This window comes from Pelodiscus sinensis, chromosome 4 (genome assembly GCF_052426305.1).
Source record: "Pelodiscus sinensis isolate ZL-2025 chromosome 4, ASM5242630v1, whole genome shotgun sequence".
In the NCBI taxonomy this organism is placed as follows: Eukaryota; Metazoa; Chordata; order Testudines; family Trionychidae; genus Pelodiscus; species Pelodiscus sinensis.
This window is the reverse complement of record NC_143055.1, coordinates 19,131,586-19,156,826: the sequence shown is the minus strand read 5'-3', so window position 1 is coordinate 19,156,826 and position 25,241 is coordinate 19,131,586. Positions and strand designations below refer to the sequence as shown.

Sequence of the window (25,241 nt, the reverse complement as noted above, 5' to 3'; positions counted from 1 at the left end):
AATCCACAAGAGACACTATGCAACTGCTCTGTGAATACAAAAAGTATAGCTAAGTTGTTGCTGTCCATAGCAGACAGAATACCGGGCACCTCTGAGCCTCTCTCTTTCAGTAAAAACACAAGAAGTCCTATGGCACCTTACAGACCAACAAATTTATTGGAGCATAAGCTTTCATGGGCAAAGACCCACTTTGTCAAAAGCGTATGCTCCAATAAATCTGTTAGTCTATACAGTGCTACAGGACTTCTCGTAGTTTATGCAGATTCAGAATAACATGGCTACCCCCTGATACCTCTTTCTGTAACTTCACTATTAACTGTGCTGCCATGTGTGATATCCTCATGACACTTAACAGAGCCTGGGAGAAGAGTCTGGGACCCATCCTCTCTCACTGCAGATGCTGTAGTCTACAGCAAAGATTGGCAGTTGGAAAAATGTCACAAAAGGAAGCTGGAAACCACTGGAGGGCTGGGACTCATAGCCTGCCTGACAGTACATTTTCCATAGTCCTATGATGTGCCATGCTCCATTCTGTGTTCTCACTACATCTGTCACCAGATGTTGCCAGGCACTGTGGGATACATACCCATAGTACATTGCTCACGCTGTAGATGATGGTGCCCCCAATGTGGACACGATCTGTCGACAGAGGGAGCAAGCGTGAACATGCTTTAGTGACTTCGCTTTTATTGATTTTTCATATCAATATTAGTTTTGTTGACAAAATTATGTAGCGTAAACAAGCCCTAGGGTTCAACTCCCAGAGGGGCTGGGTTATACAAGTGTTGGACACTGGTATCTTGCTATGCTATTTTCAGTTAAAGTCTGCAGCTTTGGGGGCATGGTCCAGACCCTGTGTCTGTGGTGTAGCAGGCTAACGTGTCTGACTCAACAAAACAGACGGGGGGTCCATGTTGGAAGGGAAAACAGGCTTAGTCGGGGTCTCAGCTCATTGAGTAACAATCTTAAGGGAGTCCTGACCTGTCATAAAAGGATCTATCCTGGTTTATGCATCATCAATAGATTTTTCTAATGAGTCCCACATTTAGAAGCTTACTTATTGGAACATAAGAACGGCCATACTGGGTCGGACCAAAGGTCCATCTAGGCCAGTAGCCTGTCTGCAGACAGTGGCCAGCACCAGGTGCCCCAGAGAGGGTGGACTGAAGACAATGATCAAGCGATTTGTCTTCTGCCAACACTCTCCAGCCTCTGACAGAGGCCAAGGACATTATTTTATCCCATGGCTAATAGCCTTTATGAACCTAACCTCCATGAAATTATCTAGCTTCTCTTTAAACACTATTATAGTCCTAGCCTTCACAGCCTCCTCTGGCAAGGAGTTCCACAGGTTGACTACACGCTGTGTGAAGAAGAACTTTCTTTTATTTGTTTTAAACCTGCTACCCATTAATTTCATTTGGTGTCCTCTAGTTCTTCTATTTAGGGAACTAATAAATAACTTTTCTTTATCAGCCCTCTCCACACCACTCATGATTTTATAGACCTCTATCATATCCCCCCTCAGCTGCCTCTTTTCTAAACTGAAAAGTCCCAGTCGCTTTAACCTCTCATCATATGGGACCCGTTCCAAACCCCTAATCATTTTAGTAACCCTTTCCAAGGCCAAAATATCTTTTTTGAGGTGAGGAGACCACATCTGAACACAGTATTCAAGATGTGCGCGTACCATAGTTTTATACAGGGGCAGTAAGATATTCTGGGTCTTATTTTCTATCCCTTTGCTAATAATTCCTAGCATCCTATTTGCCTTTTTGACCGCCGCTGCACACTGCGTGTAAGTTTTCAGAGAACTGCCCACGATAACTCCAAGATCTCTTCCCTGATTTGTCGTAGCCAAATTAGCCCCCATCATACTGTACGTATAGTTGGGGTTATTTTTCCCAATGTGCATTACTTTACACTTATCCACATTAAATTTCATTTGCCATTTTGTTGCCCAATCACTCAGTTTGGTGAGATCTTTTTGGAGTCCCTCACAGTCTGCTTCTGTCTTGACTATCCTAAACAGTTTGCTATCATCTGCAAACTTTACCAGCTCACTGCTTACCCCTTTCTCCAGATCATTTATGAATAAGTTGAAAAGAACTGGTCCCAGGACTGACCCTTAGGGGACACCCCTAGTTAACCCTCTCCATTCTGAAAATTTACCATTTATTCCAACCCTTTGTTTCCTGTCTTTTAACCAGTTCTCAGTCCTCTTATCCCATGACCATGTAATTTACACAAGAGCCTTTGGTGAAGGACCTTGTCAAAGGCTTTCTGAAAATCTAAGTGTACTATATCTATTAGATCCCCCTTGTCCACATGTTTGTTAACCCCTTCAAAAAACTCTAATAGATTAGTAAGACAGGATTCCCCTTTACAGAAACCTTTATTATTGGGAATAATAAATGAACCAGAAAGCATAGTTTGATTTTTCCACCCCAGGTGATGTTTCAGCATATATAGTGAGACCCAGTGCTTGTTCAGCTTCTGTAAAAAGGCATGTTTCTTCATGTGGAAAAAAAAATACTACCCTACCTTGAAACACCATGGCCACACTTTTTTTGAGAGTTACATCACATATGATGTGACTTGTACACACAGCTAGTGAGTGGCAGAGAACAGAGCCCAGGTATCTTGCTCATCTATTAAATGAATAAAACTACTTCTCTCATTATAGTGGTGTACAAAATGGTGTGGCAAAAGTTATCCAATATATTTTGTATGTTTTTATTACTATTTTTAACACCAATTTAAGTCTGAACAAAGTAAACTCACCTGCAGACACTTGGTGGTGCACTTACAGAGCTGTCTGTGGTAGAAGTAGGGGGTGCAACTGTGGAAGGACAAAGACCTGAATGTGGATCCACAAACCCAGGAGCTGTTGCAGCAGTTTTGGGGAAAGATGGAGCAGCAAGATTTGAAATATGGGGTGTAGTGGCTGGAGACAGTGCAGCAGGAGACAGTGAAGGAAGGGATGTTAAACTAGTAGGACTATTTCGTGGTGCAACTGGTGCAGAATGTCTATGGTCCTCTTTATTTATATTGTGGAACACGTCTCCTAAATTTGAAAAAAAATACACAACACACAAAAACAAGGAAAGGGTGCTTAATTTTTTTAAGGAAATTAACAGAAATCGGCATGAGTTGCAACGAATCAGTCAAGTGGTGGTTTCAGCCATTCTTTATTTCTAGCTCTTTAAAAAAATCAGTTAACTGATCTTTTTAGTACAGCTGTACTTGTCACAAACTAAGCAATAAAGTATATTTAAAGAATATATTTTTAAAATCTATTTTCCCTTTACACACACCAATATTTTGGCCAAATCAACCTTAATCATGAGTCCTGAGGTTAAGTCCTTTTGGATTAAGGGTAGAAAAATATACAATTCAAGAGTAATAGTGCAGTTTTGATTAAAAGAATCTGCTTAAACCATTTAAATACATAATAGGAAGGATAATTAAACCTAACTACAACTAATTAAAACCTTTGTGACTCATTCATTTAGAAACTGACGAAGTAACTTGACATGCATTATAGTTCTTACCTATTGAGGAAGGCCTCTTAGATGATACTTTAAACTGGTTGCTGCTTGACTGCACTGTTGTAGCTGTGCAGGAGACAGAAGAAGTGGCAGAAGAGGTTGCCATGACAACTTTATTAGCCTCCATAAAGGCATCCTGGAAATTGTACAGACATTTCTTCTTGGCAGCATTTTTTTTCTCTTTGCTATCTGTAACTGCTGTTGCTTCATTGCTAGATGTAGTAGGAAGAGCTTCAGGTCTTATTTCTGAGAGTGCTGGTGCTAATAGATCACTCCCTTCAAGTGAAACACACAATAATTAAGACTTCTACCATTACCAGAATTGTGTTTATAGCAGTTGACCAGTTTTAAGCATGTTATAATTTGCTGAATTTAGATGTGTACTTCCACATCCAGCCATGTATGTTATCGCTGGCCTACTAGGACTATCAAGTAAATATGTTCTCACTGAATGTTAGTCTATGTAAGTGTAACTACATTTAAATTCTCAGACCAATTTGTCTCAAACTGAAATTTGAAATGTTTTCTTAAATATCAGTAGTGGCAATAAGCAGCATACTGCATTACTGTACATAACTGTTCAACCTTTTAATTTTTAAGTGATTTTAGCACTTGTGAAAGGCGCAAGATTGATAGCTCTGGAATCTAATGTCCAGTTTAGCCATATAACACAACAGGCAGTGGCAGCATACCACCTCAGTCAGAGTGAGAAGAAAATTTAGCCTTAATGCTTACTTAGTTTTTGGCGACTCCAAGTGCCTTTTTGTGGTGTGACTTTCCATAACAACGGAGATTACTCACTCACTTGTTTTCCACTAGTGACCTGAATGGAGTATTTTGTTAGTTTTTTAATGCTACTGTAGTAGCTGGGTACAAATTAGAAATAGGCCAGACAAGAGACAACCAAAACACAAAGCAAATAAAGTCTCATAAAAACAAGACAGTTTTTCAGGGAGTCATGTTTTTGATAGGAAAAAGTCTTGCATTGAAATGCAATATTTGTAATGAAAACAAGAGAAGCAAGGTACATGTAAACATTTACTAGTCTTTTACTGGTTGAGTTTCTTTTGTTCTACCTCACTTTCATATTTTAGATTTCTAGAATGTTGCTGAAAACCAGCACAGACTTTTCTATAGGCAACTGGCAATTAAAATTTCCTGAGACTTACCAGTTTAATGAAACAAGACATATTGAACTCACATGAAACATACCTCTACACATTCTAATTTAGACAAACCCCTAAATATGTGACTCAACTGACAGCTGACATATAAATTGTTCCTTTGTATGACAAGTTAAATAAACTCAAAGGTCTAAAGAAATGATTCTACAATGTAATATAACATGAAAATACCGTGACGCTTGTTTTGCATCAAAATCAATCACTAGCTTTTTTCCCCACACAGCGACAAGAGAAAGGAATCTGAGGCATCCATTGTGGTGTTAGTTTAACAATGCTCCTATAATTTTATGAAACAAGACCAAGGTCTTATGATAGGAGACATGGGATTTTTACTTCCTATCCCTTCCTTATAAGCATCTCTCTAAACCACATCCTTCAGTAGCTGCACAAATCTGAAGATGAAAGCATCTCTATAAATATCTCATACTAGAGGCCAAGAGAGGTGGTTTGTTTTTGCTTCTGTCCCTGAAATGAGATTAAACAGTTTCTACTTTGATGTTTTCAGCTACTACAGATACCATAACTCCCTGTCTATGCAAATCTTTACCGGAATTGCTCTTTTCAAAAATGACAGTGAAACGTACTACTGCCAGACAAAGTGCCACATTCAGTTTGATTATGCAATTTCCATAGCTATTCAGTGTGAAATTATAACAAACCCTCACCAGGAAGTGTGTCGGGCAAAAAGGTAGCTGGATTCCAGTTCTTGTCATTCATCATTTCTGATCCCCAAATACTTATAAATTTTGAGCTACTCCAGTCTGGAGTGCTTCCAAAACAGCTTGGATATATATGATCTTGGAGCGATGCATTGAATATCTGATGCTTGTTTGTATGATTCTGAACCGGTGCTGGCGGTAATGCCTACAAAAATAAAAGTATTTTCTAATTAATCGTTTGCCTGCCCACACAGTTACTCCAACAACAATATTCAAGTCAGTATAATAAGGTGTTCTGATCTTATATGAAATTGTATAAGCTAAAAACTAATAAAAGTTCATCTCCCACAGTGACAATTATGGCAGATTTATATATGCATGTGTGTGGGAGCTTAACTGCTATATTCACTTATATGCCGACCTTAAAAGAGCAACCAGCTGACAGAAAACTTGAAAAAAGTGTTCCTTTTATAAAAAGTGTACTCAGTGTGTTTCTGTTAGTCTTCACTTTTTATTACATTTTATATTTGCATAAAAACTGAAACTTTATGAATGCCTCACTTCTAACTACCTATTATCCAAAAAAACCAATCCACTATATATAGGTAATATAAGTATTACTACAGCAACCAGTTGTGATCAGGGAGCTTATGAATAAGCACAAGAGAAAGAAATATTAGTAAATATTCTAATCTAAACTGATTTAAAAACAATCTGTCTAGTATTCTAAATTTTCTACTCGACATCTCAATGACAATGTTAACATGGATTCCAATTTTTAAAAAAATAAGTAGGAAATGTATAAACTGTTTTGTTCCTAGAATTGTTAGAATGAAGCCCACAGCATCTTCCGTTAGTTGCATGGATGTAGGTTCCCAACTTCTTCTGACTTAAATTTTGCCTTTCAGCACACAATCTTGGGGACAAAGTTTGAGTATGGTACCCTGTGAATATTATGACCTTTAAGCAATCTCAGGAAAAATATTTCAGTTCTAGTCTTCCAAAATGAATGGTATGGAAAAAGATATATACACATCTGGAAACGTGCATATTATCAGTGAAATCACCAGCTGTGTCCAATAACTTTTCTAAGAACTAATGTCAAAAACACTCATAGGTGAGAAGGGTCATCACTATTTAGCCCCATTTCTCTGACAAATATGCCAGCGTTAGTTGTCCACTTAGTCCACAAGCACCACCATGCTTTCTTTCGTGCCACATTTTGTGTATGGAACAGACCCCTTGAAAATAAAAAATTTTTAAAAATTGAAGTACAACACACTCCTCTTTCCTATTAGTGTAACCATCACAAAATAAATTAACAAGTGATGACTAGGAAGTTGGCAGGATGAGATCAGTTCTAGAAATCTACTTGACTCCAGTAACAAAAAACTTCTCACCTACTAATCGGGCACAAAGCTCATCTATAAAAAGTCATGTTTGTACACTTTTACACTGGTCCTCCTTCTCAAGTTGTACCAACCTCTTAAACTTTGTTCTGAATTACAAAGATTACAATCTTTGACTTATTGTGCCTGTTAAGCACCTAATAAAGTTATCAGAAGTAGGGAGGGACAATAGGGTACAACCCTTTCCTATAATCTTTAATTTCAGATCTTACAATTAAAGAAACAACTAGGAGTCTGTATAAATTCAATCACAGAACACTGCTTATTCTCTCTTCAAATCTTTAATGTTATTGGAAGTGAAGAAAATCCAGTCTCAAAAGTTTCCTATACAATCTCCAAAGTTTCTCTCAGACTTGCTGTTCCACTGGCTTGCTCTGACAGAGCACACGAGTCCTGTACTGGTACTTAGAATTAATCCAACTCTTTGGGATGACAACGCCAGTGACCCCAACAACTCTCAGATGACAGTCCCAGGACACAGATTAAGAAGTGACCCAGAGAAGCTGAGTGAGTGGTACCTCCCACCCAATTGTGTCCCCTCTGCACTTAAGGGCCTAGAGTGAGGTAGAAACTGACTCTGGCCATTAAGCCTTGCTTCCCTGAAGGCTAGCTAGGGCCACTACAACTGATCCTGGCCATTAAAGGAAACAGAACTAATAGTCTTGCAGCACTTTTCGATATGTCTACACAGCAATATTATATAGAAATAACTGGTGTTATTTCCAAATAACTTAGTCCGTGTCTACACAGCAGGCAGTTATTCCGAAATAATGTCGAAATACTGTTAAGCTAGAGAACTTCTTATTCCAACTCCTGTAACCCTCACAGTATGAGGAGTACGTGAAGTCAGAGGAAGAGCACTCTATTTCGAAATAAGTGCTGTGTAGATGCTCCCAATTTTGAAATAAGCTATTTTGAAACAAGCTATGTAATTGATGTACCTCAATTTGCATAGCTTATTTCAAGTTCAGCTTTGCTGTGTAGACACAGCACTCAGAGACGAACAAAAAAATGTAGATCGCATCATGAGCTTTTGTGGGTACAACCCACTTCTTCAGATTAATGGAATTGAAAGGGTCCAGTTTTCAAATAAATAGTACAAAGAGGATGGTGGGGGAAAAAAGAGGAGGAAAAAGAAGGAAAATAGAGGAAAAATTGTCAATTAGAGCGATCATGCTAAATGACGCTGATAAGAATATTTAGTACCCTCTCTAAGTACCCTTTGTTTTTTTATGTCATTAGGATGTGCTATTTATTTATTTTTTGTTAGTCTCTAAGCAGGCATTAACTCAAAATAAGGTAAATGGGTTGTGCCCTTGAAAGCTCATGATACCATTTACATTTTTGGTAGTCTCTAAGGTGCTGCAAGACTATTTGCTGTTTTTTAAATTTTTCCAGTTACAGACTAACCCCTCTGAAACTTTTGAACATGTAAGGCACTGAATTCAGCTCTATGGAGTGGAAATCCATCAACTACACAAAGCAACTTGCACAGATCCAAACAAACACCATCTTCCTATCCAAGTGCAAACAGATGGACATCATACCTAATGGAATGAAGGTGAAAACCCCACTACAATCTACATATCCCACAGACCATAGCCACAGATTATGTCACACTCTCTAAAACTGTGGAACCACCTAATCAGCATACTTTACAACAAACAGAAGAAAATCAAGGAGGAGCTCTCAACATTAGAGATTCTCACAAAAAACCCAACTTCTACATAAGCTTCCTCTTGCTCGACTTTACTAAAACCCAACAAGCTACCTACAATGAACTTCACCTCCCTTCAGAAGAAAAACTATCCAAACTCTTACATGCCTCAGGATCTCAGTCCCAGGACCTTCAACTCACCTAGCAACATTGTCAACCTAACCACGCTCTTAGCTCAGCAGAAGAATCGGTCCTGTCTTGAGGACTCTCTGCCCCACCACCCCCACAAATATAATTCAATTCTATAGAGATCTGGAAGCCCATTTTCGCCGCCTCTGCCTAAACGAATATTTCCAACACACTGATGAACAACACTGACCTTGCAGCTGCCCGCCACCAACCCCGCAATATGAAGGCATCCATATAGACCCCTCCTGACAGACATAACCAGTCTCTTGACTTCTACACTGATTGCTTCTGCACATGTGCATGGACTCACATTGTCAGCAAACAACATGTAACCTCAGTCATGCAGAATACAATGCTATACACAGCCTCAAAAACAATTCTATCATCATAATCGAAGAGGCTGGCAAAGGGATGCTGTAGTCATCATGAACCAAACAGATTATGAACAGGAGGTGACCAGACAATTCACTAACACCAGATTCTACAGGCTTCTCTCCTCCGATCCCACTTAAAAAAAAATATAAAAAACTCTAAAACAAGAAACTCCCTGCTATAATTCAGGACCAAATCAACACAAACACCCTCCCAAAACCCTGACCAGGAGTTTTCTATCTCCTACCAAGGTACATAAACCTGAAAATCCCAGACAACTTATCTCCAGCATTGGCACACTTACAGCAGGATAATCTGGTTATACGGACTCTCTCCTCAGACCCTATGCTGCCAGCACACTTATCTTTGACACACCACTGACTTCCTGAGGAAACTACAAAACATCAGTAATCTTCCTGAAAACACCATCATCTTGACCACCACAGATATAGAAGCTCTTTACACCACAATTCCACACGAAGATGGACTACTGGCTGTCAGGATCACTATCCCTGATGATGCCACTGCATACCTGGTTACAAAGCTCTGCGACTTTGTCCTCACACACAACTATTTCCAATTTGGAGAAAATTTGTATCTACAAGTCAACGGCACAGCTATGTGCACCCGCATGGCCCCAAAATATGCCAACATCTTTATGGCTGACCTTGAACGTTTCCTCAGATCTCACCCCCTAGCATTGTTACTCTATTTACACTACATTGACAACATTTTCATGATATGGATCCATATGGGCCCTTAAACTTCACAGGGATTTCAACAACTTCCACCCCGACCCCCATCAAGGTTAGCCTGGATCAGTCCACACAAGAGATTCACTTCGCTGCGACTACAGCACAATTACACGATGGACATATTTTCACCACCTTACATCAGAAAACTACCAACCGTTACACTTCCCTACATGCCTCCAGCTTCCACCCAAGACATTTCCCAATCAGTTGTCTACAGCCAGGCCCTAAGATACAACCAGATTTGCTCCAATCCCACAGACAGAATCAAACACCTACAGGATTTATATAAAGTATTCTTAAATCTGAAATACCCACCCAGAGAAGTGAAAATACAGATTGCCAGAGCTAGGCGAGAACCCAGGTATCAATTTATCAACAATTTACAACCTAACCTGGAAAATAACCCTTCACTCTCACAAGGCTTGGGAGATAGACTAATCCTCGCCTACAGACAACCCCACAACCTCAAACAAATTCTTCCAATAATCATGCAGCACACCTCTATCACACTCATCCAGGAACCCACCCCTGAAATCAACCCCAATGCCAACTCTGCCCACACATCTATACAGACAATATCATCACAGGGCATAACCACATAAACCACCACATCAGAGGCACATACAACTGCACATCCACTAACATGATCTACGCCATCAAGTGCCAGCAATACCCCTCTGCCATGTATATTGGCCAAACTGGGCAGTCTCTACAAGAAAGAATTAATTAATACAAATCAGACAACTGACAAGGCAATACACAGAAATCTGGGGAACACTTTAACTTCCCTGGACACTCATTAATGGATCTCAAAGTCACTATTATTTCAAACCAATTTCAAAAGCCAGCTCGACAGGGAAGGTACAGAATTTTATTTCATTTGCAAGTTTAATTCCTACAACAGACGTCTTAAAGATGTTGGCTGGATGGCCCACTACTTTCCACATCCTGATGACATAAAAAAACAAAACAAAGGGTACTTAGAGTGGGTACTAAGTATTCTTATCAGCTTCATTTAGCATGGACACTCTAATTGAAAATTTCTTTTCCCTATTTTTCTTTCTTTTTCCTCCTCTTCCCTCCCCCCCATCCTTTTTTGTTAGTCTTTAAGGTGCTGCAAGATCATTCTTTAAGTTTTTTTCCAGTTACAGACTAAAACGGCTACCCTTCTGAAACTGTAGAAACAGACTTTGCCCAACAGGCTATGGCATCCCAGATGTGAGGGTGGGACCACGGGGAGCAAAAATATTCCCTCTCAACTCCAGGTGAGGGCAGGATACACCTCATTAGTAAAATGTCTTCATTTTCCATCCTATCCCCTTTATCTTTCCAGTGACTAGTATAACCTTCTTCATGCCACCACCATCTGCAATAGCTTTCCCTCTCTGCTTTACAGTTCCTTACAATACTAAAGTCCCATTTTAGAATCCCCTTTGACTCATCGCGTCAAAAATTCCAAAAGCAATTAAACTCTACACTGACTTGATTTTTTCCCATTTTACTTCTTATTCCTGACGCTTTTCTAACAAAACCCACTTTGTACCCTTTTTTACAGATGTTACCAATATAGTTTACTTTCATCTGAATATATACAGCAATTGATGTGTTCTATGGCTTTTCTGTATGATCCACTAAGATTTTTGCACTTCAACTATTTGTTTTCATCACAGAAACACAGATAATTCACTATAGACCAGACATTTGAATCAGACTGATTTACAAGGCTGTGATGTGTGATTGCAAGTTTGCTCTAATCTGGAGAGTTACACTTTAAAAGTAGCGTTGTGGAGTCCCAAATTTTCAGAGTCACTGATTCCATATCAAGTCTGCTACATTTTCAACTAAAGATTTGTAGTTTTCCAATTGCAAACTCGGCATATACAACTGAAAGTGAAGCTGTGGTTTCCTGCCCTTGCTTCTCACATACTACTGACCGTAAAAGTGATTCAGCCTGTGATGCTGGCAGACCAGATTCCAGCTCATTGCAGAGCTCCAGATGAATTCACTTGTGTATTAGTATAGATCAAAAACAATGAGGAGTCCCATGGTACCTTAAAGACTTAGATTTAGGCCTAAGCTTTGGTGGGGACATGTATAAGGGTGTATTTGGTATTGAAATTTCATGAAAATAAATGGGATGTTACTTTCATTGTTTTCACTTATTTGTATCTTCTTATTACATTGTAGCTCACATTTGTATTGTGTATGCCCCTATAACTAAATAAATAAAATGAGAAAAGTCTTGTGGAAAACAAATGAAGAATTCTAACAGAAAAGAGCTAATTTCAAAGCAAGTGGTCATTGTGTGAGATGATCAGAGCTCAAAAATACAAAATGCATTCCTCACCATCATCAAATGAAAAGCCTATGTGAGTATTGACACTGTCAGCTTGTTTTCTGTAAGAAACAGCTATAAGTATGGATTCAAGGGAAAATGTATCTTTGGACAGTATGGACACTTACAGAGAAAAATACCAGATGAAAAAAACCCTAGGAAGACTTCTGGGTACCTGGGAATTTATTACATCACTGCCACCATTTGGAATTATAAACTAACTCACTGGTATATATTTTACCTGCTTTAACCTCTCAATAACTCTCACTTCCTTTTCTATATAAACCATCTAAAGATTTATTAGCTATCAAAATTGGTTATCAGAGTTAGCTTTGGTGCATATCTAGAGCAGGGGTGAGCAAACGAATCCTACAGACTTTTCTATTTAACCCTTGAGCTCCACCGTAGAGAATGGGATTGGGGGCTTGCCCCCTGCTCTGTCCCCCCAGCGCTTTTCAGCTCTTGACTCACAATTCCACTATCTTCTGGCATGCAGAACCACACTCTACGGCTACGTCTAGACTGGCATGAATTCCGAAAATGCTTTTAACAGAAAAGTTTTCCGTTAAAAGCATTTTCGGAAAAGCATGTCTAGATTGGCAGGATACTTTTCCGCAAAAACACTTTTTGCGGAAAAGAGTCCGTGGCCAATCTAGACGCGGTTTTCCGCAAAAAAGTCCCGTTCGCCATTTTCACAATCGGGGCTTTTTTGCAGAAAACACTACTGTGCTGTTTACACTGGCCCTTTTGGGCAAAAGTTTTTCGGAAAAAGACTTTTGCCCAAATGGGAGCAGCATAGTTTTTCCGGAAAAATCACTGACGCTCTTATATGAGATCGTCAGTGCTTTTCCGGAAATTCAAACGGCCAGTGTAGACAGCTGGCAAGTTTTTCCGCAAAATCAAATGATTTTGCAGAAAAACTTGCCAGTCTAGACAGAGCCCACAGGTGTGACTTCACCATGCTGTTTCTAAGATAGGAAACCCATCCCTGTGTTGCATCCTCCCCAGTTAAGCAGCATACACAATCCCCTTCCACTCTCCTATGGCTCCACCCTGGAGAATCTTAAAACTGTCTAGGGGTCTCACCCATTCCAGAAAGGATGTGTCTTTCTGTGGCAGTGTCGGGCAAAGCCATGCTGGTGTCACTGCTGGAAGGGCCCTAGGAGTCCCTGGTAACTTCCCTGCAGAGGCCACCTCCCCATATCACACCCCATAAATCCCTCATCCTCCCAGATTAGTAACATCACTTATAGATTTCCCCCTTGCTACATCCCAGAGACCCCCCCATCCCAGACTTTGGTAATATCCCTTATAGAGCTCCTTCTGCCCCACCATACAATTTCCATACCCAGACACGGCTCTCAGTCCAAAAAGTTGCCAGCCCCTGATCTAGAGAAACAATTGATGAAGAGTAAGTGACCGGTGTCTTGGACTGGGAGCACCCTGATGTGGTTGCTCCCATACAAAATCTAGTTTGTCTAGGTGACAAGATAGAATGGAGAGATTAAGAGGACTGTCTATACTTTTGTTAACTGATATAATAATCCAGGAGTTCACACTTCTACTGACTTGGTAAAAATCTAGTTATAGGACACACCACCAGCCTGGAGTGTCTCCCCTGTTTTTTGTTTGTCTAACTTGAGGTAGACACTCATAGTTGTGAGCTACTCCAGATAGTGACACAGGCTAAATTCAGCCTTCCATATTACTTAGAAAAACCCATTGGCCTTTCATTTTAGAGGTGATTATGCAAGAAAGTTTAAGAAATTTCTGTCCTTCTGTCCTTCCTCTGTTCATCAACCTTTCAAAACTCAGACTTAGTTTAGGAGGTTGATGATTAGAATACTTTTAAACATGAAAAAACTACTTGATTTTTAAGAGAATGATGTGGAATTCCACAGATCCAATTTTTATAATCTCTTTTCAGATCAAACTTTTACTGCAAAGGTGAATCACATTTTTGTTTCAATCTTATTTGACAGTTTTTGTAAAGTGCAAATATCTCAGAAACTTCAATCAGAACAAATAGGTCTGAGACTGATAGTTTTACAGAAGTAGGCATGTATGAAATCAAAGCTAACTAGGCAATTATCTGGCCCTACTCACTAGCATCACATTAACATGTCCATGAACATGGATTACAATATTCTTATCTTGCTAAATAATGCTCTTAGAAGTGCTTTGCTGAATTTATGCTCTCCTAAAGCACAAAAACATTCAACAAGTAGTCCTCTATACTTGACTTAATTCACAGTATTACCATTTTGATCCAAATCCAGGACAGCAATGCTGAGAAGGAACAGCCACCTTTCTTCTATTCACCTTTGACCTCAAATATATACAAATTTAAAATTTAGCATAGCCATATTTAATATAACTATGGTGATCTTTTAAAAATTTCTTCTTCTCCCTATAGCCACTTCAATTGATAAGAAACTGACTAAATTTACCACCAAGTTTTGTCAGATAACTTCTAATCCAGTCATGATCAAATTCCACCAGAACTGGGGTATTCTCAAATTTGGGTTTCCCTTTTACAGAATATGAGTAGATATCTTTATAAATCAGGAAAAGAGTAAAGTGTAATGTGCTAATAAGGCCTTAAGTTAAACTACTGTAATGTACACACATTTACAACTGTTTTCTTGAAACTAGAAAGAGTTTTTTTAGCTACACTTACCTTATTGTGTGTAAAAGGAGAAGCTGTATATAATGTGGGATGGATAAGTGGACGAGGCAGATGAGGAATAGTATGCAATGGTATATGTCCATGTATATGAGGATAAAGGTGAAGTGCAGGATGTGCAGATTTTTCTGGATTTACAAACTGATGGCCGGCAGGAAGACGTCCAGCTGTGAGCGCTGTAAGACCGGAAGCTTCCTGTTTGCAGACATGGCATTCACAAGTATTTGGACCTTGGTCAGCCTGCAAGGAATTAAAAGTTACTCTTTCCATTTTGTCAGAAAAGGAATTCAGACAGTTTTATGAATGCAAGCAAGCCAATTTATAATAAAATTTCTATAAATCCAAAGGAACCTGTATGTACTATTGATTAAAACAACTAACACACACTGAACAAAGAGTTAAGTATGATATTTGGGAATTGTTAGTAAACAGATTAGCAATCCAATAAAATATTGAGTCACAACAGACGTACATGCAAGACATCTATTATAGAACGTACAAAGCACTGAACTATCCTAGATTCCTGCTTTTGTAAATCTGTTTCAGATATATTATTGAAATATCCATTAATTACTTCTACCGATGAGAAAAAAAACCATGGTAAGTCACTTAACTAAAACATTGTTGTCATTAAAAGTCAGAACAGTAAGTTCATCCTGGATTTCTTTTGTAAGTTTAACAGTTTAAGTTAATACTGACTGAAGTACTATTTCAACCAGGAAGAAGTGTTTAAGACAGTGGCAATGAGGTACAGAAAGTTACCAAAGGTCTCAGATTTAGGTTCAAGGAAGGTATTGCCAACCATCACTAGATTTCTAAATGTTATATGCTCTATTCAAATTTAAATCTCATAATGACAACTACACAGATAAAAAGAGTGCCCATAACTACAACTTACCTTATAAACAATTTTCACTCATTCTCAAATAGCCAATATTTCAAAGATAGCTTACAATGTGCATAAGACCTCAGTGAGTTATACCTGCTGACTGGGATAAGATGGGGGTGGACTATCCATTTTTGTCTCATCTTTCCTTAATGTTCTTTTCCCTAGAGTTACTTCCTCCTTCTGAGTCCCAGGTGGTTCACCACTGCTTTCCCCATCTGCTTCTTCATCATCTGCTTCTGAAGAACTACTGCTAGTACTGCTCACCTGAGGAGACTGAAAATCCATAGTTAGAAAACAAAGGATCAATCAGTGTCCAAAGACTACTTCATTTGACAGAAAAAAAAGACAAAACATATGTAAATTTCTATACCTCATCCTTCAATGCCAGGTTTTCCCCTCCACCATTTAGTTCACTATGGATTCCATTCATGTTTGCTACAACCTCTGCATCTTCATAATTATTCAATGGGTAGATATCAGCAAATTTTGCTGATAATGGTGCAACATCTTCATCATCGCTACCACTGGAAAAAGAGAGGCTTATATAAATGATGATGGATCAGTAACTTGAATCCTTGTGAATGCAATTACAAAACACTGGAGTTAATTAAATAAAATTTAGATAAATTTGTATTTCAATTTAAAGCAAAACAGTTAAAGATAGCTGTTTTTTAAAATAACATAACTTGGTAACTACCTACCATCTAACTTATTTAGGGCAATAGTTTAAGTTTTGAGTAGCAAGCCTGCACTAAAATATTTTATAGTATTTTTATATGCAATTTCCCCCTATTATGCCATCAAGAAATTCAATAATTCCATTACGCCAAAATACAATAAATGGTAAAATCCTGCCTTTTCTTTGATGAAACAGAAGTTTTAATTTCAATTAGTTTCTTAGTTAAAAAAAACAAACATGTAAAGTGTAAAAGTTTAAAACTATTTCAAGCACTGAAAATGTTAAACCAGAATTCCCTATACAAATGACTAAACATAACAATTTTCTAATTAATGATCATTAATTAAAAAATTTCCTCCAAATGCATTCTTTGACACCACTGCATTAGCATACATATGTTAAAAAAGTGCTTATCCTTCAGGCCTTTATAGTACCTATTCATACAATTCCTAAATAGGGAACTAGAAATTTTTCCTGCACATTTAGTAAATAAAAGTGAGAGGTTTTGCTGAGATTTAATTCAGTACATGTGCCACAGGAATAGAAACACCTAAGAGATTATTAATACCCTAATCTGAAAAACAGAATAAGCAGGAAGAGTGAACCAGTGCCTATTTGTAGATAACACTGCATTCAGTAAGTGCTGCTTAAATTAGTTTTTTATGAGGTAATTAAAATTATTGATCTTCATTCCTAAAGAACTGAAGTTAATTTAAGATTTTTGGAGATAACATAGCAAAATATTAGCAAAAGCAGATCTGTATTATTACAAATACATCTTGAAAATTTTACTAAAATAAAGAACGAGGGGATATAGATTATTTCAGCTAAGGATAAGAAACCCTACTGACACTTTTCATAACATAATGCAACACTGTAGAACTACCCATTTTGAATAACAGTCCATTAGAAGTGGTTCAACAATTCTGTTACCTTGGGTCTACTGTCAAATCTCTCCATGGATGAAGAACTGAACATCAGAATTGGGAAGGCAGCCACAACATTTGGCAGACTTACGAAATGAAAATGGAACAATCCCAAACTGACATTGAAAACAAAGATACTTTTATAATAGTAATGGAGATTGCCTATCTCCTAGAACTGGAAGGGACCTTGAAAGGTCATCGAGTCCAGTCCCCTGCCTTCACAGCAGGACCAAGTACCATCCCTGATTTTGCCCCAAATCCCTAAATGGCCTCCACAACACTGGGTTTAGCAGGCCAATGCTCAAACCACTAAGCTATCCCTCCCCCGTATTAATGCGTATTAAGTGTCTTGCTTTATGGATCTGAGACCTGGACTACCTACTCATGCCAAAATAAAAAAATTGAGCAGTTCCCACCTTTGCTGCCTTCACAGAATCATGAATATGAAGTGGCAAGACAAAGTTTCAAATGTAGATGTCCTATCAAGAGCTGGTATACCCAGTCTCATAGCGATCCTTAACAACAGAGGACTCTGGTTGTTTGGCCATGTGAGAAGAATGAGTGATAAACATCTTCCCAAAGAAATCCTCTTTGGTGAACTAACAAGTGGAGCAAGGGCAAGAGGAAGGCCAAAGTTAAGCTTCGAGGATATACATAAAAACCATTATGAAAAGGTTTAACATCAATCCAAGCTCTTGGGAATCTATGTCACTAGATCGCAACACCTGGCGACAATTACTACAACAGGTCATGAAAGAAGTTGCAGATCCAGGCACAACTCAGATTGTCACTGCCACTGCTTACCATGGTCTCTCAAGACAAATGGGCCATATATTGAACTACCCAAACAGCTGTGTTCATCTCATTTAGACAGTATCAACACAGCAAACAGATATAAATCCTACGATTAGGTGGACAAGAAAACTGAAATACTTGCACAACACTAGACATTTTGGAAACATACTGATTTAATGTAAACAAAAAAAGTTGAATGGACTTCTGGCTCTAACTGCTTCAAAGAGAAAAGTAATTACAGTGAACAGAAATAGTGGGTATAATGCCACTAACATAAAGTTACCACATAGCTGTTCCAGAATCTATGCTTTCAATACAAAGCAGTAAGGCGTTAGCCATGACAAATGCAAAGATAAATTTTGAAATGAGAGCCAGGTATAAATCAATGAAGTGATATTAGCCTGAAATAGTAACTAACATATTCATGCTAAGCATATTCATTTAAGTAAAATGTTAAAATTAAATTTTATTGATGATTACCTAAAATACCCACGTTAACTATTTCACTATTTATTGTTATGGAAGAATAAATCTAATGTTCCTCACTGTTATTGATGTGTCATTACTGTATCAGAGTATAATAGTTAATACTTGCTATCAAAGCTTGCTGAGTGGAGAATACAAAATTCAATTTCTACCCCATCTTGGTTTGAGGAAGGGGCAGGAGGCAATATCAAATGCCTCAATTCCCAAATTCACTCTAATTTTTAGAGGTGATGAGAACTTCCACTGCATAAAAATCTTGAGAAAAATTCTTATGCAGGTGAAGGGAGAAAAAAAATATTCTCCTTGGCCTCTGAGGATAGGACAAGAAGCAATGGCCTTAAATTGCAGCAAGGGAGGTTTAGGTTCGACATTAAGAAAAACTTCTTAACTATCAGGGTGGTTAAACACTAGAATAAATTGCCTAGGAGGGTTGTGTAATCTCCATCACTGGAGATATTTAAGAACAGATTAGACAGACACCTGTCAGGGATGATCTAGACAGCGCTTGGTCCTGCTGTGAGGGCACGGGACTGGACTCCATGACCTCTTCAGGACCCTTCCAGTTCTATAATTCTTTGCTTAAAGTCTAAAATCAATGTCTATTCCACAATCTTGATAGAATTCACTTATAATTTACTTATAATCAGATGATTAATCTTTCAAAAAGTCACCCGATCTCACGCCAGAGGCCTAAAAAAATAAATAAATCAGAAATCAGTTTTTATAGTCAGGTTTGACATTGATCTTTCTAAGGCAAATTGAGATTTGCTACTGCAAATATAAGTGTTAAATCTTTAAACAATGACAGTTTCACTTAAATGATGTCCACCTTCTCTGTAGCTAGTCTCCCACAGTTCTCTCAATTTCCTTATTATTCCAAAATGTATAAATAAAAACAGCACTCACAAAGTTGGTGCTGAGCCATTATCTGTAAGGATGAGTCTTGGATGCTGCTGAATTGTGATAGGAGAGCTGGAACCTGATCCTGAGCTTGCTGAAGACATACTAGGTGGACGGATCTCAGACAGATAATCCGGAGCAGAATCAATTTGTAGTGGTAACTGGTTAATATGGATGTCATCTGTTATTGGTGAATCCATGATGCCACATGTTAAAATGTGTGAAAGGCTGCAGTCATCACAAGTACATCTGCTCAAAAATTAAGATAAATATTGTTACTACCAGTGCCACAGATTTTTAGAAGTATAGTTTTAAGTTGCAATACAATTTTATTAAATGTACTGTGTTAGTTATAATATTTGATATCCTCTTTTCTCTAACACAAGAGATTAATGTTTTATTATGAACTCATATTAAAAACATCAGCTCACCTTCTTCTATAATTACAGTTGGGACAGTCAGGCATGCTCAAACGTGATGACAACATATGCCTCATTGTGTCTGTGAAGTTGTTCTCACCAGCTAGCGTTTTCTTGTTATTTAACTGAAGTAAATTATAAGGCAGTATTTTAGTATTGCAAGTATGTTCACTAAAATTTTAACCAGCTTACAGCATAACTAGTGGGGAAACTATCCTTTCCTTTACAACATCCAACTTCAAAACACAATTGTAATTCAAGTAATAACTTGATAAAAGTTTCCTTTTGATCATCTATCACAACATCCAAATTAAAAACATTTCTACCAATAAAAGTTCAAAATTAGAAGCATTCAAAAATATATTAGCTCAAAAAAATTATTTCAATATTAACGAAAGCAGATGCCTAAGTCAATTTTTCTGACTCATTTGTATCTGGAGTTTGGTCTATTACTATTATTAGATCACTACACAGAGTTCTTTCATTTCAGCAGCTACATTGCTTTCATGGATATAAACAGAGGGACTAATATTTAATAACAAACTGAATTATTCTTAAAGTTAGAAAAATTGTGTGAGGTAGACCAGTTCTGTAGCTTATCTGTGCTTAACTCCCATTTAACCAAGTGAGTTCTAGGCATATGGTTGAAGAGTTAGCACAAGGCACAGATTCCTCCTTCATCTTCAACTGTCTGCGTCTCATCATAAACAGGAAATATTTAAATTACCTAGTATAAATTGTTAAATCATCATAATCCTACCTGCTCTTCAATAAAACGCCTCTGTTTAAAAAATTCCCAGTCTTCTTTTAGCATACGCTGTTTTGTTTTCATTGCCATCTAAAATATGATATAAGAAGAATCAGTGGTTTAAAAGACAAAGTACTATATTTGTTAGATAAAATTCTACTTGATGACGACCTTTCTTGACCAATTCTTAATACTAAAAAGTATCTTGTGTAATTAAAGATTATACACAAAGTTTTGCTAACATTTCAAGTATTCTATGTCAGGTGCCCAATATCTCAGCTACTGATTGATCCATATATAAAGATTTAGTAACGAAGGATATCTGGCAAGCCCCACATATATGCTCAAGGTCTAAAGCAACTTAGCAAGTCTTGTTGTGTTCCAGAGACCTAGAGCTCTTTGTCCAAACATAGAAGAATATTATCTGTTTCTGAATTTGGACCTCACTTTTCTGTAAGATTATATAAAATGAAAAGACCAAGTATAAAATTAGTAATTCAAATGTAATTATCTAGATTGTCAGTATTTAAGGTTGAGCTTGAAATATCTTTCTTGCCTATGGTGTATCCAATTCAGTAAGATACTTATTAATTATAGAGTACCTGGGGCACACAGCTGGAAAAGCAATATTATGACTAGATTACAATTTATCTGTTAAGACTACATTTCTCAGAGTGAACAAACATTACACAACATAAAACAAACAAAAAAAACAGTAATTTTTTGAGACACAAAGTGGTTGAGATAATATTTACCAGACCACATAAAGATAAAGAAGAGCCCAGACCTGTAGAAGAGCTTTCTGTAAAATGAAAGCTTCTCTCACGCCAAAATGTATTACCTCACAACCTTGCCTCCAATATCCTGGGACCAACATGCATAGAACAATACTGCATAGAGTACATTTTTAACAGTGAAGTCAATAATGGAGTTTTCCCATCCGTTTCTCAAATCAGTCTTACTTATACAGATAAGGAGAAGCATCTATCATTTTCTTTAGGTATATTAATTGTATTTAATTAGCTAACTGAGTAGTCGATGGAATTTCCATCGATAACTCGATTAGTCATAAGGGGGGAAACTTCAGACCCACAGCAGAATTAGCTCCCAGACCTGGAAGCTAACCCGACTGCAGCTCTGCCTTTTAAATGTTTTAAGAGCCACTAGCCTAGTGGCTCTTAACATTTAAAAGGCAGAGCTGCAGGGTAGGTGGGGGGAGACTGTATATGAGCTGGGCATCAGCTGTCTGGGATCAGTAGTGAGCCAGGACAGCTGATTCCTGGCTCACACCCTGTCTCCCATTGTGCCTCAGCCTACTCTGACCCCCCACAGAGATGGTGCTGATGGGAACTGGCTTTTAAGCCAGATCCTGCTCCCCTTCCCCTTCCTCTCTCTGATATAGGCAGCAAGGGATTAGTCAAATAGTGACTCAACTACCTGATACACATAAGCTTATTGGGTTGTCGAACACTCGCTTACATCTCTAGTTTTCTTTCAAATATTTATTTTGATATTTAACATATTAAGTACTAGAAGTTGAAGACCTATCAGAAATTACATCTTTATGTAACAAAATTGGCAGCAAATGAACCAGAATCTATTACGATTAGCTGGTGTTGTAGCTCTAGTTTGTAATATTACCTTAAATTCATATTTTAAAGAATGAACATAGAAGTTAAAACATGAGTATGAGTTTAAAAGATTACCATTAATAATAGGAGTATTATTTTACTCAGGAAATAACATGCTGAAGTATCCCCACTATATCTCAACACTTGAATTTGAAATTAACTTGGCATGACTTTGCTCTCTGATGCGCAATCAGATATATCAATGCAATTTGGATCATTACTATTCAATTTTAAATTCCCTTGCTCTGAAGTGTTTATGTTAATTTACACTAAAAGAAATACTATAATGCTTTTAAATTAAGAGAAATACTAAGCATGAATGCTTACAGATCATTCCTAGTACCACTTTTAAGAGAGATTAAAATGTTTAATACAGACAATGATCAGGAATGCTCAAGATCTATTCCTGGCTCTGCTACTGACTGTTTTGAGGATGCGGGCAGTCACCTAAATTCTCTATCAGTTATTCTACCTACTTACGCACTACCTGAACGGATGGCTATCACCCAAATCTGGGTACCTAAAAATGGGTAAAATGTATTTATTCAACTTCCTTAGGTGGATATGCCGTGTGGATCAGCCATTCACATTTGTATAGTGCTTGGCAATAACAGTTCTCTGGTGGATGTATCTAATCTACAGTAGTCTAAGAGGTAACTTTAGTTCTACTCCATTCATTATTTTGGGCAAGGCTGTGACATACACTCACTCAGGCACACACAAGTAGAGGGACAAGCAAGAAGTCTCTTCTACACTCCTATACAGCTTGCAACAATAATTGCTTTATCTTTCCTCTCCATGGGAGCAAGTTAGTGAAGAGGAGGTGGGAAGGAATTATGATTAACACTTTGCCCCCTTCATTTTGTACCAGCCCATCAAGAAGGGCTGGCATACCAAATTCAACAAAATAATAGGATCTCATGTGGAAGCAGCAGCCCCAGTGTGATTGTGCCTCAGGAAGATGCAATTTCTCCAGTATTCTTCCAGGCATGGTGAGATCTCACACTTCTCTCTACATAGGGCTATAATTTTGAAGACAAAATCCAGGCCTTTAAGTTTGGGGATTCTCATGAACGAATATGATCTTGGATAAATGACTAAAAATTGTGAAGTATGACAAATGAACATTAGCACCAATATTACCAGACACCCTCGTATTCATGTCATTGAAACAATGGCATAAAGGCTACTTCAGAGTTAGTCTTTGAATACGTCAGTGGATTCATTACACAAATTATTCATAATCTAATAGCCTGACATTGCTTATAGTGTTTCAGTGAGAATTTAATCATTTAAAAGAAAAAAGTTCTGCTTCCAAAATAATGTTACTTCATTAAATAAACAATTCCTGTAAGTCCTTTTTAAGGACTTTTAAATGTTCTTTATACTAACTGCTAATAGCATAACAGACAAACCTGAAGTTAATAGGATCATCTTAAAATTCATTTGTGGAAAGAAATCTAAATGTATTTTAAGTAGGAAGAGACTTGACTTAGACTGAGAAGTAATTGCTCTGATAGGCCCACCTATCCAGTGCTGCACTTTAAATCAGACTATGATGGATATTTTTGTTGTATCGACACTGAGGATGTCAGTCCCTGTTCTTTTGGGCAACTGCCCATTCCATTTTTTAAGCATCTCCTACTTTAATCTGTCTTCCCCACCTTCTTTTATTTACATGACACTTTTAAAAAAATTACTTTGATTTTATATTATCTAACTTGTGAATCTTTATCTGTATTGTACTTTAATTGTAAAAAACTGAAAGATAAGCAATTTGTAGAGTTTCTCTCATGCCAACACATTCTAAGAGGCCTTAATAGTAGGTTGCATTTGTTCCTCCATTGTGGATTTTAGATATGCTGGTTCAGTTTAATTTCTCAACAGCAATACATATTTCTTATTTCCCTAGTGCTATTTGAAAATGCTGTGTTGGTGCTACATGGCAACTGTTTCTATCCTGCATCTCTTCTTCTGTATATTTTTGTCAGCACATCCAGCATAGGGTGCAAAGCCTGGTTGTAGAACAGACAATTTTACTTTTGTAAGATTTAGATTTTTTTGGCTCGGTGCATCTTCAACAGGAACATTATCCTTATTGACACAATTTCCTGTGTTGCGTCCCATAAGATCTGTGGAAGCCATCTCAGTGATCCCTTTCCCCTAGACACTATAAAAGGATAGCATAGCTTCTTCCCGATCATAGCTTTTTATTTACATTTTAAGAGCACTCATTTTACCATAAGAAAGTGCTTATTTCATTGACTGGATTTCTTTTCTGGTTCTGACTTCATTTATACAGCCAAGTAATTGGTGGCTACTGGTTTCATTGTCTCAGCATCTTGTATTAGAAAAGGGTCCTTGTCTCTGACTGTGGTGCCAGTGTACTGATCTCTTCACAGAGAGAGGCCCAGTTCACCTCTTTTCACCATTCATTCACGCTCTCAAGGGTAGTATCATTTCAAGGAAGTAATGGCTTGTTTATAAACTGCTCTTTTAAAGAAGAAAAAACCCACTCTTTCCTATGAGGCTCATCTATTGCTTATCCTCTGTCCTCCCAAAAAAATCAGCGGAAGCATTTTGGACTCATTTCTATTACACAATCTACTGGATAACTCCCATAAATGTACTTTATCTCTGTAGCATTTTTTCCATGTGTCTAATGGCAGGAAATGGGTTGAAATCTGTAGTTGGGCAAGTGCTCAACACTTTGTATCAGATGGTGGCTACTACTGTATAACAGTTGGGCAGTGGGGAGGAAGAAGATAGCTCAGTGGTTTGAGCATTGACCTGCTAAACCCAGGGTTATGAGTTCAATCCTTGAAGAGATCATTTGGGGATCTGGGGCAAAATCTGTCAGGGACAGTGTTTGGTCCTGCTGTGAAGGCAGGGGCTGGGCTCAATGACCTTTCAAGGTCCCTTCTAGTTCGAGGACATAGGCATCTCCATTCAAGAAAAAAAACCAACACCA

The 25,241-nt window shown here is 37.9% G+C and overlaps 1 protein-coding gene across 2 annotated transcripts in view; it reads right to left on the bottom strand.

Moving 5' to 3' along the window:
* Positions 1 to 25,241, bottom strand: part of FAM193A (family with sequence similarity 193 member A) — a 127,267-nt gene that overhangs the window by 26,860 nt on the left and 75,166 nt on the right. For both annotated transcript variants that reach the window (XM_075930865.2, XM_006134711.5), the window contains 9 exons: positions 20,652 to 20,729; positions 19,904 to 20,016; positions 19,479 to 19,721; positions 16,057 to 16,210; positions 15,780 to 15,959; positions 14,792 to 15,037; positions 5,401 to 5,599; positions 3,555 to 3,827; positions 2,785 to 3,067 (listed from right to left, as the gene is read on the bottom strand). In XM_075930865.2, the coding sequence (XP_075786980.1) occupies positions 2,785 to 3,067; positions 3,555 to 3,827; positions 5,401 to 5,599; positions 14,792 to 15,037; positions 15,780 to 15,959; positions 16,057 to 16,210; positions 19,479 to 19,721; positions 19,904 to 20,016; positions 20,652 to 20,729 (1,769 nt within the window). The remainder of the gene's footprint in view (positions 1 to 2,784; positions 3,068 to 3,554; positions 3,828 to 5,400; positions 5,600 to 14,791; positions 15,038 to 15,779; positions 15,960 to 16,056; positions 16,211 to 19,478; positions 19,722 to 19,903; positions 20,017 to 20,651; positions 20,730 to 25,241) is intronic.